The sequence below is a fragment of the Pelophylax lessonae genome, assembly GCF_965119305.1.
Source record: "Pelophylax lessonae genome assembly, chromosome: 4".
Classification (NCBI taxonomy): Eukaryota; Metazoa; Chordata; class Amphibia; order Anura; family Ranidae; genus Pelophylax; species Pelophylax lessonae.
The window spans coordinates 672,915,818-672,932,480 of NC_138771.1; the positions used below are offsets into that span (position 1 = coordinate 672,915,818).

General features: G+C 44.6%; 1 protein-coding gene across 3 annotated transcripts in view; it reads right to left on the reverse strand.

Moving 5' to 3' along the window:
• Positions 1 to 16,663, reverse strand: part of LOC309553414 (phospholipid scramblase 3-like) — a 158,842-nt gene that overhangs the window by 5,390 nt on the left and 136,789 nt on the right. For all 3 annotated transcript variants that reach the window (XM_082254603.1, XM_082254602.1, XM_082254601.1), the window contains exons 5-6: positions 14,605 to 14,766; positions 11,536 to 11,697 (exon numbers count right to left, since the gene is read on the reverse strand). In XM_082254603.1, coding sequence (XP_082110729.1) covers positions 11,536 to 11,697; positions 14,605 to 14,766 — 324 coding nt within the window. The remainder of the gene's footprint in view (positions 1 to 11,535; positions 11,698 to 14,604; positions 14,767 to 16,663) is intronic.

A 16,663-nucleotide genomic window follows, 5' to 3' on the forward strand; every position in this document is an offset into this window, starting at 1 on the left:
TACAATCATTCCCGATCTCCAGCAGGGTTTATGATATAGGGTCACCAAAGCAACATTAAGAATGTTAATAGGATATTAATCATCACACTCTTTGACAGCATCTCCCAGGACTGGTGTAAGTATGTTTGGGCAAGAACCCCCTTTTTATTCTATTTTACTTTATTATATTTTAATGTATTTATATCTGGCGATATAATTTTTGCATATTCATTTTTGCATTACAATTTTTGCATTTTAATATTGGTTTGACATCATCTGCAAATTATATGACAAAAAGTGGGAGTAATACGTTCTCATAATATTGCGGGCTGATGGTAATGATGGGCATGGTGGGGGTTAATAGCAGTTTGACCGCACCTACAAGGGAGGAGTCCTACAAGGCTCATAGATGAGACATGAGCCATTTCTGCTATATAAACTGGTGTCTTGGACATGGCCTATAGGCTCTGAGGAAGAGGCTAAGCCTCAAAATGCGTCAGCCATTATAACTTCAAGGAAAGTGGACATTTATACAATTGTTCCCGATGTTCGAATTTGATATGCTGGTTTACATCTATGTTTGTGAGTAGCCACTTTTAAATTTCATTATTAAAGCCCTCACTGAGGATAATGCGCTAGGCTGATCCTCCTTTTCTTTTGTGTTTTGTTTGCAGCACTTTTTAGACTGTAGGGCAGCAAGGCCTTAGCCAGTTGGGATGCCAAGTAGGAGTTCCGTGGAAGGAGTGGTCGGGGGGGGGGGGTTCTGGTTCTGAGCACAGGAGCAAGGTGCTATGCATCAGACCAGACTATCGAGGTTGAGCAGCCCTCCCCACCCCCCACACACACCTGTACTCAATCAGTGTCCACCATCAAATGGATATAGGAGGAGTCCCCTGTAGTGCATTTGCACATTTTTCCCAGCAAGGAGTGTTGTCTCCAAGGGTTAGAAGGGCTGGATTCATCTCTTTTTCATGGATAGTGTAGGACCCACTGATAATGGGGTACTTTGACGCAGTAGTGGGCTTGAGCACGATATGGCCATATGGTGGGACCAAACCCCCATTTTTATTTATGGACTCTCTTCAGATTTGGTAGTAATTTCTTTTGCATTTGCGCGCTATTCTTTTTTAATATAAGGTGCTATGCATCGCAAATTTATTTTGGAGTACCTAGTGGGAGTACCTGAGTACCGGAGTGTGAGCGCCTGAGCACCTGAGAGTGGGCACCTGAGCATTGTAAAGTACTGTGTGTGAGTAACCGAGTTTTGTAAAGTACCTGATTGTGAATACCTGAGTGTTGTAAAGTACCTGAGGGTGAGAGTCAGGAAGCTAGAAAACAGCTACACAGGACAGAGTTAAATTTCCCAATCCCCAATAGATTAGATTAGTGGGTACAATGCCTGGCTGGTGTGGAGATGCGACTCTGTGTACATCTTGTGGCATGTATACATATGGTGGGTAGGAGGACAAATCGCAAGTGCAGCCTAAAAACATTGAACAAAAGATACAGTATGCAACTGGACAAAATTACAAGATTTGTATACCAATGCTAGAAGCCTGGCCAACAAGATTTTGTGGGAATTTCAGAGACTTGGTTTGACAGCTCTCATGATTGGCTGGGGACCAATCAGGGGTATTCCCTATATCGCAGGGATAGAGAAGGTAGAAAGGGGGAGGGGTATGTCTGTATATTAAGAACAGTGTCCAGGTAAATACGAGGGATGACATCACAAATGGAGCTAAAGAGGATGTAGAATCCCTATGGGTAGCACTTCAAAGGAAAGGCACTATGGGGAAATATTAAGGGTATACTATAGGCACCCAAACCAGAGGGAGGAGGGGGAGGTGGACCTCCTATCACAGCTTAGAATGGAAGCAAGGATGGGAAATGTCATTATAATGGGGGAGTTTAATTATCCAGATAAAGACTGGGCAGAAGGAACCATACATTCATCTAATTCTTGGCAGTTCCTAAGTGTTTTGCAGGACAATTTCATGGGTCAGATGGTAAACACACAGACAAGAAACAATGCGGTACTAGACCTACTGATTACCAACAATACAGACCTGATCACGGATAAAGAAATATGGGACAACTTAGGAAACAGTGACCATAGGTCAATCAGTTTCAGTATACATCATTGAAATGGGAAATACAAGGGTAATACAAGGACACTGAATTTCAAAAGGGCCAACTTCCCTAAACTGCTTTCTTTGCTAGACAATATAAAATGGGATAGAACAAAGAACACGGAGGAAAAAAGAACATACTAAACAAAGAGATTGGCCAGTGCATCCCAAAAGGGAATACGTTTAAAAGAGCATAAATAAACCCTGGGTGGCTAAACTCCAACATAAAAATGCATATTAAAACTAAAAGAAAGGCCTTCAAAAAATACAAGACTGAGGGGTCATTGGCAGCGTTCCAACATTACAAAGAGTGTAATAAGAAATGTAAAGGCGAAATCAAGGCGGCTAAAATAGAACATGAGAGAAATATATAGCGGAGGAGAGTAAAAAGAACCCCAAGAAATTATTTAAGTTTCTAAATAGTAAGAAAGCGAGACCAGAACACATTGGCCCCATAAAGGACGACAAAGGGAATCTGGCCACAGAGGACAGAGAGAAGGCGAAAGTGCTAAAATAATTTCTTCTCTTCAGTTTTCACAAAATAATTGGGGGGGGGCTACACTAACCCAGCTAGTAATGTTAAAATAAATAATACACCTCAGGAAGCACCCCAGTGGTTAACAGAAGATGGACTTAGAAGTAAACTTGAAAATTTAATATAAATAAATCACCGGGACCGGATGACTTGCACCCAAAGGCTTTTAAAGAACTCAGCCAGGTGATAGCCAGACCATTATTTTTGATCTTTATGGATAGTCTACAGACGGGTATGGTGCCAGCAGATTGGAAAAAAGCCAACGTGTTACCAATATTTAAAAAAGGGCCGAGATATATCTGCGGAATTATAGGTCGGTTAGCCTAACATCAGTAGTTTGCAAAACTTTGGAGGGGATGTTAAGGGATTATATACAAGACTATGGTAATAAAAACTGTACTAGTAGTAATCAGCATGAATTCAAGAAAAATCATTCTTGCCAGACCAATCTATTAACCTTCTATGATGAAGTGAGCTGCTATCTAAAGGAAGGCCTGTGGATGTGGTTTGTCTAGATAAAGGAAAGCCTGTGTATGTGATGTATCTGGATAAAGGAAGGCCTGTGGATGTGGTGTATCGGGATGAAGGAAAGTCTGTGGATGTGGTGTATCTGGACTTTGCAAGGGCATTTGACACCGTTCCCCACAAGCGCTTACGGTACAAACTAAGGTACTTGGGAATGGACCATAGGATGAGTACCTGGATAGAGAATTGGCTCCAGGGGCGAGTCCAGAGGGTGGTGATAAATGGGAAGTACTCGGATTGGGCGGGTGTGGAAAGTGGGGTCCCCAAGGATCTGTCCTGGGACCAATCCTATTTAATTTATTCATAAATGACCTAGAAGATGGGATATCCAGCACAATCTCGGTATTTGCGGATGATACTAAATTAAGCATGCCAATATCTTCCATACAGGACGTGGTAGAAGTTTACCTATTTAGTATTTATGATTGGTATATTTATGAAGCTTATATTAACTTAAGTGGCACTCTGTATTTATTACTTATTTATTAATATTTATTAATGTTTATAAATTTGTATTTACATTGATAGACATTTTAGATTTGTCCACTAGATGGTGCCCGGAGTTCAACTTGTATTCGTTTATTTTTGTATTGAACTTTCATTTTATTAAGCTTCATGATTATCAGAATTCAATATTTATTGCTGTTTTTAATGCATTTATACCATGTTTTTCCTGCTTTGATATCGCTATTTGATTCTACAAGTTCAATGGCGAATCGAGCATCGCTCAAGACCGGACATCCGGCTGAGAGCATTACAAATAGATGGCGTCAGCACGCATCCGCACCTTTGAAAACGTCTTCTAGGACGAAACGTCGTTAGGTCACGGCGTGCTGACTTCATCCCTGGAAACGTTGAAGTGAGCGGATGGTATTGCCGTCTGGCTGGCGGCTTTACTTGCGGTTTTCAAGTTGTTTTATGTCAGTGCATTTCTTTTTTTATCAATAAACTTTATACAGTTTTACACTATTGGTGCCCCTTCTTTTCCATATATCTGGGTTGGCTGATTGGTTTCTATCTGCTGAGATTAACATCTAGCTTACTGGAACATAAGAATCCTGAATGCTGGTTGCCTTTGCTGCATTTAATGAAACGTCTCTGCCTTGATTACCAACATCTTTGGCGTTTATTCATCCGGATCTGGTAAGGGGCTCAAGCATCAGAGTGGCGTTTTTCATCCTCAATATCCCTGTATTTGCCTATATTTTCTGTAGTCTGGTAAGGGGCTTTTATATTGGTGGCGGCGTATCTACTCACAGTGGCTTCCTAATACTAACTACTATTTATGTGCAATAACTTCACAAACTGGTGACGGATACACTAATCATTTGGTGTACTCACAGGGTGTTTAATACACCTATTGTCGCAAGGATAATATGCTATTGCGTTTTTTCTTTTTATGATTTATATCATCCCGGGAGTCCAATCTGGGGTTTTTCTGCAATCAATTTGTCTCATGGACATTATATCCTGCACATATTTATCCCACATCTGGTAAGCGCAATATTAAGGTGATTGGATTTCCTGTGTGGTGTTCACTCTACCCCAAGAATTCTTTGCGTTTGTTATCTTTCAGTCCGGTAAGGGGCTCTTATATCGGTGGTGGCTCAATCTATTTACGAAGGGCACTCTTTGCCCTGTAGCAAATTTAAGTGCTGTTTAGTTTTATGCATGTCTATATCTGGTAAGCAGCCTCACAACTGGTGGCGGATTTACACTTTTTTTCTTATTTTTATGCACTTGGGTGCTTAGCATACCTGTATTGAGGATATTATGCTATTGCGTTTTTTTATTTTTTCTGATTTATAGTATCTAGCATTGTCCCAAATCAGGCTAAAACTAGTAAATCCCACCACCTGCTGAAGCTGATGGGCTTTATTCCAGGTTTTCTGAACGAGATTGTATGTGGGAAAGAGCTTGTTAGACTTACTGAATATTTGGGATTCCAAAAGAGCCGCCACCCCGCCCGGACCCACAGTGTGGGACATAAAAAGGGAGGCGGACTCCCCCCTCCCACATCCCATGGACCGGGCAATATGCTGCAATTGGGAAGCCAGGTAGTACAACCAAGAATTGGGGAGTGCCAGACCCCCAAAATCCTTCGGGCGCTGGAGGTGTTCCAGCCTAATCCTAGGATTCTTAGACAGCCAAAGAAGAGATCTGAAAATGGAGTTAAAGCGAAACTCTCTCAGAGGTATAACTACCGGAGAGTTATGAAGAATATAGAGCAATTGCGCCATAAGGATCATTTTGATAAGGTTGGCCCGGCCGGCCAAGGACAGGCGGAGCCGGGACCTTATCCCGGAATCTAGCCAACAGGGGGGGTCACATTAAGGCAAACAAAATCCAACATTTTAGGTGTGATCTGTATGCCCAAGTACCGGAACTCACCCGACACAGGAATACCCGTATCCGGCAAGGACCGGCCACCAGGCCCCTCATCAACAAACATCAGTGAGGATTTCATCCAGTTGATGAGAAGACCCGAGTAGGAATGAAAGTCTTTAATAACAGACATCGCCTCCACCAAGGACTGAGATGTGTCCCCCAGCAAAAGCATGGTATCATCTGCATAGAGCATAATCTTTTCCACCACTGTGCCATATTTAAATCCCACAATCTGCTGGTTAGAGCTAATAAGGGCAGCCAAGCACGAATAGTAATGGGGACAAAGGGCAGCCCTGCCTAGTGCCCCGATGGAGCGAGAATGAGGGGGAAAGGCGCCCATTTCCCCTAATAGCCGCCTCAGGGGAATAATAAAGAAGCTGAACCCAAGAAATAAATTCCGCTCCAAACCAGAGTTTATGCATGACTGCCCATAGGTAACCCCACTCCACGCTATCAAATGCTTTTTGGGCATCCAGGGATAGCAAAGCTCAATCACCACCATTGTCCACCGGAGATTGCAGATTCAGGTAAAGCCTGCGAAGATTAATCGCAGTCGACTTCTGGGGCATAAACCCAGACTGGTCCCAGTGGGCAATAGAGGCAATCACTTGGTTCAGTCACAGCGCCAACACCTTCACCAAAATTTTAACATCATTCTGCAGGAGAGATATAGGTCTGTATGAACCCAGATCTAGCCTATCCTTACCCGGCTTCAGCAGAAGGACAATGTTTGCTTTACACATTGAGGTGGTCTGTTTTGCCTCCTTAAAAACCTCCAGGAGACGCGGCAGCGTTTCCTCCGCGTATGTCTTATATATTTCAATGGGGATCCCATCCTCCCCCGGCCTTAGTATTAGGAAAGAGAAGTGGCATGCTGCAACTCCTCCAGAGTCAAGGGGGCATCAAGAAGGTCCCTCTCCGACTCAGACAGGGACAACAGCGGAACAGCCTCCACATATTCCAATAAGTCTGCCTCTGAGTGGGTCTGTTTCGACTGATACAAGTCAGAATAGTACGACACTAAGACATCCATGACATCATCAGGGGTGTTAGCCACTCTCTCCCCGTTCCCTCTCAGGGCCCCAATTGTGGGGGAAGACTGGTTGGAATGAGCAATTTTGTTCAGCAGGCGTCCAGTGCATTCCCCCTCCTCATAGAACGCCAATTGGTTGAAAAACCTCTTCCTCTTGGCCCCGGAAGTGTTAATACGCAAGAGGGCTTCCTGCGCCACCATCCTGCTTTCACGATTGGTCTCCGAGGGGTCAGCAACAAACCGAGCCTCCAGACGACCAACCAATTGCTCGGCCTGCACCCCCTGCACTGCAGTGTTCCTCTTAATGGACTGTACCTCAGCAATGAACAGGCCCCTCATTTATGCCTTGAAAGCCTTCCACTTAATGCCAAAGTTACCCCCCCCCTCATGTGCTTGCCAGTACATCTGAAGTTTAGTTTTAATATTGTGGGATGGGAATAGGTTCAGCCAGAAGGCATTTAGTTTCCAGGAAGCCTTCCGTAAGGTGGCACTAGGCCGTACCCCTAAATGTAAGATAAGGGGGAATGATCCGACACTCCCCTCGGGTTATACCCAACGCTGGAGATATATCTGAGTACATCCGTGGAGCAAAGGCACAGGTCAATATGAGAAAGCGACATAAGGGTTTTGGAGAAGCATGAGAAATCCTTGTCTCCAGGATGACTTAGTCGCCATGGATCCACCCAACCCAGTTCGTTCCTCGGCCAATTTAGCCAGGAGTGTACGACCTGAGCCTCCGCCTCCCGCAGAATGTCTGTTCAGGGTATTATTATACACACAATTAAAGTCCCCAATAATATACACCGGAACCTCCGGGTGTTTCATCAGGTATGCCACCAACTACCTGAGGATCCCGCTATGGAATGGCAGGGGCACATAGATGAAAGCCAATATACAATGCAAAGTATACAGTTTACAGTATAAAAAAAACATCTCCCATCTCTGTCAATCATAGAATGATGTTCCTGAAAGTACAGGGACCTGTGGATCAATACGCTAAAACCCCTAGAATAAAAGGTGTGAGTAGAATGATATTCCCACCCCGCCCAGGCAAAGTGTAGGCAAGAGCGGGAGTCCACAGTCAAATGAGTTTCTTGCAAAAAGCAAATGGCCGGTAGGTGCCTACGGAGGGCTGAGGATACCATGGTGCACTTAAGTGGGTCATGTAAACCTCTCATGTTCCAAGAGACAACAGGTACAGAAGTCATGGCAGCTGGAATGCAAGCATCACAGTGAGGGGTGTACAATTGGATATCAGGGTAGGCACTGGAACAATCAAACCAGGGGCAGAGAGCGGGGGGAATGGAGCTCACTGGTGCAGGCAAGATATCCGAGGCATGCCCCGGCTGGACTCACATCTGTAATGGCCAACAGGGCCAGCAAACAAAACATTTATCCAACATGTTCAGGGATACCGGGGGGACAGGAACCCCGGGCTGCAAAGCAGGTCATCACTCACAAGGCCCAGCATTAGAACAATCAGGACTGGAGAACTCTCCAGAGCAGGGTGCACCCCAGTCCTCAGGACTACCGAACTCAGTAGTTGCATAGTGGGGGCAAAACATGAGCATCTGTCAATGGGGTAAAGTGGAAACAGTGAAAGGAACAAGGTCCGCAGTATGGTCAGATCCCTTGAGCTCTAAAACAGCAAAAATTAGTCAACGGTTCCCATCAGGTCTCCATAGCAGTGTAAAAGAAGAATAATAAGGCACCACTTCAACCCCCCGCCAGCCTACAGCAGCGGAAGTGCCAACTTCAACCATCACCCTCGATTGGAGGTGGGCGAGAGTGTAGGAGATGGTCATTATGGTCAATCCAGGCAGAGGCCTCTGCTGGGTTTTCAAAAAAATGACTCTGACCCCCCGCAGTAATCCATGGCTTAGCTGGGTACAACATGGCATATGTGGCCTGTAATTGCCTCAGGCGTTGCTTGACTGCGGAGAACTTAGCCCTGTTCTTTCGGACCTCTGCCGAGGAATCTGGATAAAAGGAGACTCTCACTCCATTATATTGGGCATCACGGCATTCTCTTGTCAGTCTCAGCAGTCTCTTTATCGTTATAGTTAAGGAGGCATGCAAGCATAGTGCATGGAGGGCGGCCTGGTTGCAGGGGATGAGGGGGGACCTGTAGGCCCTCTCAACAGCATAAAGAGGGGAAAAGGCATTTTTGCCAAAAATGTCAGTCAGCCAGAGTTCTACAAAGCCTGTGGGGTCTATACCTTCCACCTTTTCTGGGAGACCCACAATCCTGACATTGTTGCGCCTGAGGCGGTTTTCCATGTCTTCAGCCCGTGCCTCCAGGGCCCTGGTCAGCCGAGCAGTGTCCTGGAAATCCCTGGTCAGGGGAGGTAGCTGATCTTCCAGCTCACTTATCCTGCCTTCCGCTGCCATAGTGCGCTCCCTGACCATCTGCAGATCCTGACGGAACAATGAAACTGCTTCAGTCAGGTTGCCAAATTGGGCTTGTAGGTGTTCCACAGAGGCATTGCACTTTTTGATAGCCCTGAATATATCAGTTAGAGTGGGTTGCTCCATGTCCTCAGGGTCCCCATCCTGCCCTCCCAACACTTCAGGGTCTGTGTTTATGTCCATGGGCTCACTCCCTCCCTGCATGGAGGGTTCCACTAGGCCCTGGCCTCGCCCCGTTCCCGCACTAACCTCCTTCCCCACTGGAGTGGGGGACTTGGTGTGAAGAAGCGCATGTCGCGCTGTGGCTCCTTAGGAGTGGACTTGGGCGGCTTGCCGGCTTTACTAGAACTGGCGGGCTTATCGACTCCTTTAGTAGGCCTCTGAGGCAGACTCGCCACGGCGTCATCTTGGATTCCAGGCATCCCGGCTTCTTCCCGCGGTTTGAGGCTCTGCATCACCCGGGAGATGGACAGGCAGGGGCTCGGGGTGTTCACACGGTGGTCGGGTGTTAGTGGTAGCAGAATGATTCAGCTATGTGACCGGGAACAGGATCGGTGTACGGATAACGGCGGGAGCTCTGTGAGACACGTCCGCTCACATGCCGCTCTTGGTCACGCCCCCCGGCAGATGAGGTTTAATGTTGAAAAATGTAAAGTAATGTCAGGAACACTAATGCAAGTTACTCGCTAGGGGGGGAACCTCTGGGTGAATCTAAGATGGAAAAGGACCTGGGGGTCCTAGTGGACAACAGGCTTGGCAGTGGCATGCAATGCCAAGCCGCTGCAAGCAAAGCCAACATAATACTGGCATGTATAGAAAAAGGGGATTCACTCCAGAAATAAAGAGATTATTCTCCCACTCTACAAGACTCTGGTCCGGCCACATCTGGAGTATGCTGTCCAGTTCTGGGCACCGATCCTCAGGAAGGATGTGTTGGAACTGGACAGAGTCCAGAGAAGGGCAACAAAAATAATTAGGGGAATGGAGGACATCAGCTATGAGGAAAGACTACAAGCATTGAACTTATTCTCTCTGGAAAAGAAATGCTTGACAATAGCATAAGGAACAAACTTTTCAGAGTAAGGGAATTCAATAAGACACAGGGCCACTCACTAAAACTAGAAAAAAAACGGTTTAACCTTAAACTACGTAAGGGGTTCTTTACTGTCAGAGTGGTAAGGATGTGGAATTCTCTTCCACGAGCAGTGGTATCAGCAGGGAGCATCTATAGTTTCAAAAAGCTATTAGATGGGCAGCTTAAAGACCACAACATACAGGGGTATACAATTTACGGTTAGCAGCAAGCACACACACATTATGGGTTGAACTGGATGGACTGATGTCTTTTTTCAACCTCCCTAACATTGTAACTATGTAACTATGTAACACAGGAAGTGTTCAGAGGACACGGGACAAATAACACAGGAAGTGTACAGAGGACACGGGACAGATAACACAAGAAGTGTACAGAGGACACGGGACAGATAACACAGGAAGTGTACAGAGGATACGGGACAGATAACACAGGAAGTGTACAGAGGACATGGACAGATAACACAGGAAGTGTACAGAGGACACAGGACAGATAACACAGGAAGTGTAAAGAGGACACGGGACAGATAACACCGGAAGTGTACAGAGGAATCAGGACAGATAACACAGGAAGTGTACAGAAGACACAGGACAGATAACACAGGAAGTGTACAGAGGACACGGTACAAATAATACAGGAAGTGTACAGAGGACACGGGACAGATAACACAGGAAGTGTACAGAGGACACAGGACAGATAACACAGGAAGTGTACAGAAGACACGGGACAGATAACACAGGAAGTGTACAGAGGACACGGGACAGATAACACAGGAAGTGTACAGAGGGCACAGGACAGATAACACAGGAAGTGTACAGAGGATACAGGACAGATAACACAGGAAGTGTAAAGAGGACACGGGACAGATAACACCGGAAGTGTACAGAGGAATCAGGACAGATAACACAGGAAGTGTACAGAAGACACAGGACAGATAACACAGGAAGTGTACAGAGGACATGGGACAGATAACACAGGAATTGTACAGAGGACACGGTACAAATAATACAGGAAGTGTACAGAGGACACGGGACAGATAACACAGGAAGTGTACAGAGGACACAGGACAGATAACACAGGAAGTGTACAGAAGACACGGGACAGATAACACAGGAAGTGTACAGAGGACACAGGACAGATAACACAGGAAGTGTACAGAGGGCACAGGACAGATAACACAGGAAGTGTACAGAGGACACAGGACAGATAACACAGGAAGTGTACAGAGGACACAGGACAGATAACACAGGAAGTGTACAGAAGACACGGGACAGATAACACAGGAAGTGTACAGAGGACACAGGACAGATAACACAGGAAGTGTACAGAAGACACAGGACAGATAACACAGGAAGTGTACAGAGTATACGGGACAGATAGCACAGGAAGTGTACAGAGTATACGGGACAGATAGCACAGGAAGTATTCTCTGGATCAGACTCACAATGAGCAAGGTGCAGGCCATCAGCATTGCTTTCATGGAGACATGGAGGTCTATCGGGAAATTGATAGTGTAGTTGTCTTTAGAGCTGAACATCTCCTTGCGTAACCCCCGCCACACACGTGTAATGACCCCAATTTGTGTTGTTCTGTCAGCAGATAGAACCTGGAGGGAGAAGAGAAGGAATAATGATGACCACCGGAGTGTCTAAATAGAGAGCAACAATTTTAAGAGGAGGGGACATTACACTTTTCCAACTTTAGGCTTGGTTCACACCTATGTGTGTGACTGCAGGTGCAGGAATCACAGCAAGAGAACTCTCCGGGCTGCCATTCTTTCTAAAAAGGCACCTCCATGCATGTAAAATCAAAGCACATATGCAGGTGCAGGAACCACAGGGATATCACATGGTCAAAATTACCACGTGATTTCCCTGTGGGCCGTGTTTTGAAAAAAGTGCATGAAACTTTTTCTGCGGGAAACACAGGCACAGCAGTCCATTGAAATGCAAGTGTGCAAGCGCGGCCCCCTAGAAATGCATAGATGTGAACCTAGGGTAAAGGTTGAAATAATACCACTTTCTCCTCTCTGTAAATTCTCCAAATTTTGCTGAATCTTTTTATACTGATGCAAATTTGAAACTTCCCTTAAAGGATTCCCATACCTCATAAGTATCCCAGTTGGATAATACATGTACGGTTTACTAGCCTCCCTCCTACAGCTCTGCCTGCATCTCATTTTTGGAGATCTGCATTAATCCCTGTTCTCTAAAATGATTCACAGAGGAGTCTTCTTGAATCAGACTGCTTCCTCCTTTGAACTCCATGCTTCCTTCTTCTTTACTTCACAGGCCACCAAAGACAAATGTAGGGTGAAGAAGAACGTTCAAGCTGATGATTCTAAAGTCAAAACATTTCATTTTGGAGGATTTCCCCTCTATTCCTGTTCTGGTGACAACAAACATTTTTGGATTCACTAACATTTTCTTAACTTTGCAATTTATATGAATTTTGTGTAGAGGAAAGTCTTCAGCGGTGGAGTTGACTCTGCAATTATTTACTAATTACAGAAGATATCAAATGTTGGAATCCTGCCGATTCAGAGGTGACCAGAATGGTGAACTACATAGAGGACTCCAAAGTAGAAAAAGAAATAGCCGCACATCCAGGGATTCGAATAGGTTTCAAATACCTTTAATTCCAAAATGTTTCAAGTGATGACACCAAAGACACCAACATGAAGTCTCGTAGATGCGTTTCACACATACATCTTGTGCTTAATCATTACCTGTGCAGTGTGGCAGTTCAAAAAAGCTATACTATATGGTGAAATGTTTGTGGACCCCTGACCATCAAACCTATAGGCGCTTGTTGGAATCCCACTCCAAAATCATGGCCATTAATATAGAGTTTTATCTCTTTTTTTGGCTATATTGTCCTTCACTCTTCTGAGACGACTTTCTACAAGATTTTGGAGGGTGTCTGTGGGAATGTGTGCCCATTTGTGAGGTGAGGTAATGTTTGATGATGTGGCTCACCATTGACATTCCAATTCATCTCAAAGGTGTTCAGTAGGCATGAGGTCAGGGCTCTGTGCAGGACACTCAAGTGCCTCCACACCAAATTGGTCAAACCCTGTCTTCATGGAGATGTTGGATGAGAAGACCTCACTTGTCCCAATTCAACCCAAGGGCATTCAGTAGGGTTGAGGTCAGGGCTCTGTGCAGGAGTTCCTCCACACCAAACTGGTCAAACCATGTCTTTATGGAGCCGGCTTTGTACACGTGGGGGGGGGGTCACATTCACGCTTGAACAGAAAAGGATCTTCACTAAACTGTTACCACAAGGTTGGAAGAGCACAATATACAGTATAGTATATAATGTCTTTGTATGATGTAATATTAAGAGTAACCTTTGCTGGGAACACCTAATCTCAACAAGAAATAAAGTCAAAGGGATAACAGGGATAACGGGGTTGAACTTGGAAACAAAAGATGGGATAACAGGCAGCAAGAGGCCACAGTGAGTGGTGGGACAAGTCAGGAAGTTGGATAAAATGTTAAGGTACTGACAGCAAGGCTGGGTGGAGTTAAATACTTCCCCAGTACCCAGAACCAGCTGTTTAGAGACAGCCACTAAAGGATACAAGCCTCATACACAGTACTAGTTTTTTAGTATAGCAATCTCCCCTGCTGTGCTATTGTGTTCTGACAGGCTCTGATCAGGAGCCGGTAAGCAGACTTTTTTCTGTCATGATGACCCTTCGATAGGAGCAAGCTAAACGTTTGGCTTCTCTCGGACCGGATGCCATACACACGAGCTGAATGTTGATGCTGATGCTGCCAGGCCCGTGTGTACTAGGCTTTAGAAGCTTATAATGGAGGGTTAATAACATTCTCTGCAGGACTTTGCATTCATAAAATGCAGGCAGCAGTGTGTAGTCTATAGTAGCATACAGATTTCTCTAATAACGCAGAAGATAGATCTCAAAGACTAGAAGAAGGCCAATTGTCTTTTTGGTTTGACCATGTTCTCCTCCTAGCATGATTTTTATGAACCCCATTCATTTGTTTTGTACTGCACTGGTTTTGGGCTCACAAAGCCAGTCATAATGCACATTTGTAAAGCACACCTCTGTACACCAAACTACAGCCATATCGCTGCTCTTTAATTATTCCCCTTTGAACCAATCCTGAAGTACTGCTCAGGCTCATTAGCTATTGCAGGTTGTAACTTTTTGCTAAAACATTTCAAAAACAATTTCGTTGTTCTTGACTTCCCTGCTGGGGCTACAAATGTTACTGAAAAAATAAGACTGCAAAAAACGAAATTAGAAATTAAAAATGTTTTTTTCATATTTTTACATCAAAGTCAGATTAAAAAAATGGGTGAGGAGAGGCAAATCAATTGTGAAGATGTTTCTCCTCCTTTCCATGCACAACAATCCAATAGAACCCGCAGCGAGCAGGAAGCAGATATTCATCTCAACCACATGGCATAGACAACCTGATGATATTTTCTACTAGTATTATTTCTAAAGAAAGAAATATTTCACACTTGTTTATAGACTGACCTTATAATGGTGGTCAGACATGAAGCCTTCCCTCCATCCTGGACCTTTCACTTTAAGACAAACAAGTCCTGTTGGATCCAAGATGTCGAAGTTTAAGGTAAAACTTGTCCGCTCTTTGTATATGTAGCCGAGGAGCTCCCCAGAGGAACAGGAGACCTGCAACTATAATAATACATTGTCACACGAGGTTTATTGAGTTTGGTCACCACTCAACATTAGAGATGTCCCGAACTGTTCGCCGGCGGACAGTTCCCGGCGAACTTTGCATGTTCGCGTTCGCCGCTGCGGGGGAACATATGCAATGTTCGGTCCGCCTCCTATACATCATCATTGAGGCAAACTTTGACCCTGAATCTCACAGTCAGCAGACACATTCCAGGCCAATCAGCATACCTCCCTCCCAGACCCTCCCACCTCCTATAAATAAGCAAGGGCAGCATCCATCTTAGATCATTTCTGTGTTACTGAGAGCAGGGAAAGTGCTGCTGCTGCTGTTATAGCTAGGGACAGTTCCCGGTCTTGTTAGCCAGTGTTCTTGGTACACTTCTGCTGTAAGGACAGCACCCCAAAAAGCCCTTCCTAGGGCTGGTATTTGAGGTTTTTTTGGATATATATATATATATATCTATTGTCCCCAAAAGCCCTTTTGAGGGCTGGTATTTGAGTATTTTATATATATATATATATATATATGTATATATATATATATTGTGCACTGCAGTTACCTGCCCGCTGTGTGTGAGAGGCCACAGACCCACCACAGACTGTACTGTGTGCACACCACACTCATTTGGCACAGGCACAGTACCTTGCATTTTAAAAAATATTTTTTCTTTTCCTCTGTCATAATTGGAGTGAGTGCTGTGTCAGGTCCACAGAGTGCACTGTACCCACTGCAGTGCACTGCCCACCCACTACTGATATATACGGTGGCAGGCATGACGTTTTTTGGATTAGTGTCTGGGGGGGGGGGGGGGGGGTCTAAAAAGCGTACCTGTGAAGTTTCAGCTCTGTAGCATGTCCAGAACCAGAAAAAAAAGATCATATAGGTGTAAAAGGGGTTCCCACCATCCCTGCTCTACTGAAAAATGATCTTTTTCTGGTTCTGGACATGCTACAGAGCTGAAACTTCACAGGTACACTTTTTAGACCCCCTAGACACCAAATCACATAAAAAAGTTGTTAAAATTTGTCATTTTTGATAGAGAGCCAATTATTGGAAAAATTGAAAAAAAAACTTAAAAAAAAAAAAAAATTCTTTGGATTTATTGTCTGGGGGGTCTAAAAAGTGTACATGTGAAGTTTCAGCTCTGCAGCATGTCCAGAACCAGAAAAAAAAGATCATATAGGTGTAAAGGGGGTTCCCACCATCCCTGCTCTACTGAAAAATTATCTTTTTTTCTGGTTCTGGACATGCTACAGAGCTGAAACTTCACAGGTACACTTTTAGACCCCCCAGACGCTAAATCCAAAGAAATTTCTTTTTTTTTTTCCAATAATTGTCTATCTATCAAAAAATTACAATTTTTAAGAACTTTTTTTTGTGTAATTCAGTGTCTGGGGGTCTAAAAAGTGTACCTGTGAAGTTTCAGCTCTGTAGCATGTCCAGAACCAGAAAAAAAAATTAGAATTAGGGTTAGGGCTAGGGTTAGGGCTAGGGTTAGGGTTATTTTTAGTGCTTAGGGTTAGACGGTTAGGGTTACTAACTCTAACCCTAAGCATCTCACCGTAACCCTAACCCTAGCCCCTAACACTAAACCTAACCCTAACCCTTAAAGCCCAGTTCCTGTCCCATTTTGGTCGGTTCTGGTCTGTTTGCGGTTGTTTGCGGTGCGTTAAACGGGGAGTTTGGTCTGTCACTGTGAAGCGGGCGTAACCCTTACACTACCTGATCGATACAACATCATACCTGATCGTATTCACACACTGGATGTTTTAAAGCACGTTATTCCAAACAATTTAGGAATGTTAGGTGATTTATGCCCTTTATGGATTAAAACCCGACTCTGCGTCAACTACGTAATTTTCCATGGGAGTTTTGCCATGGATCCCCCTCCGG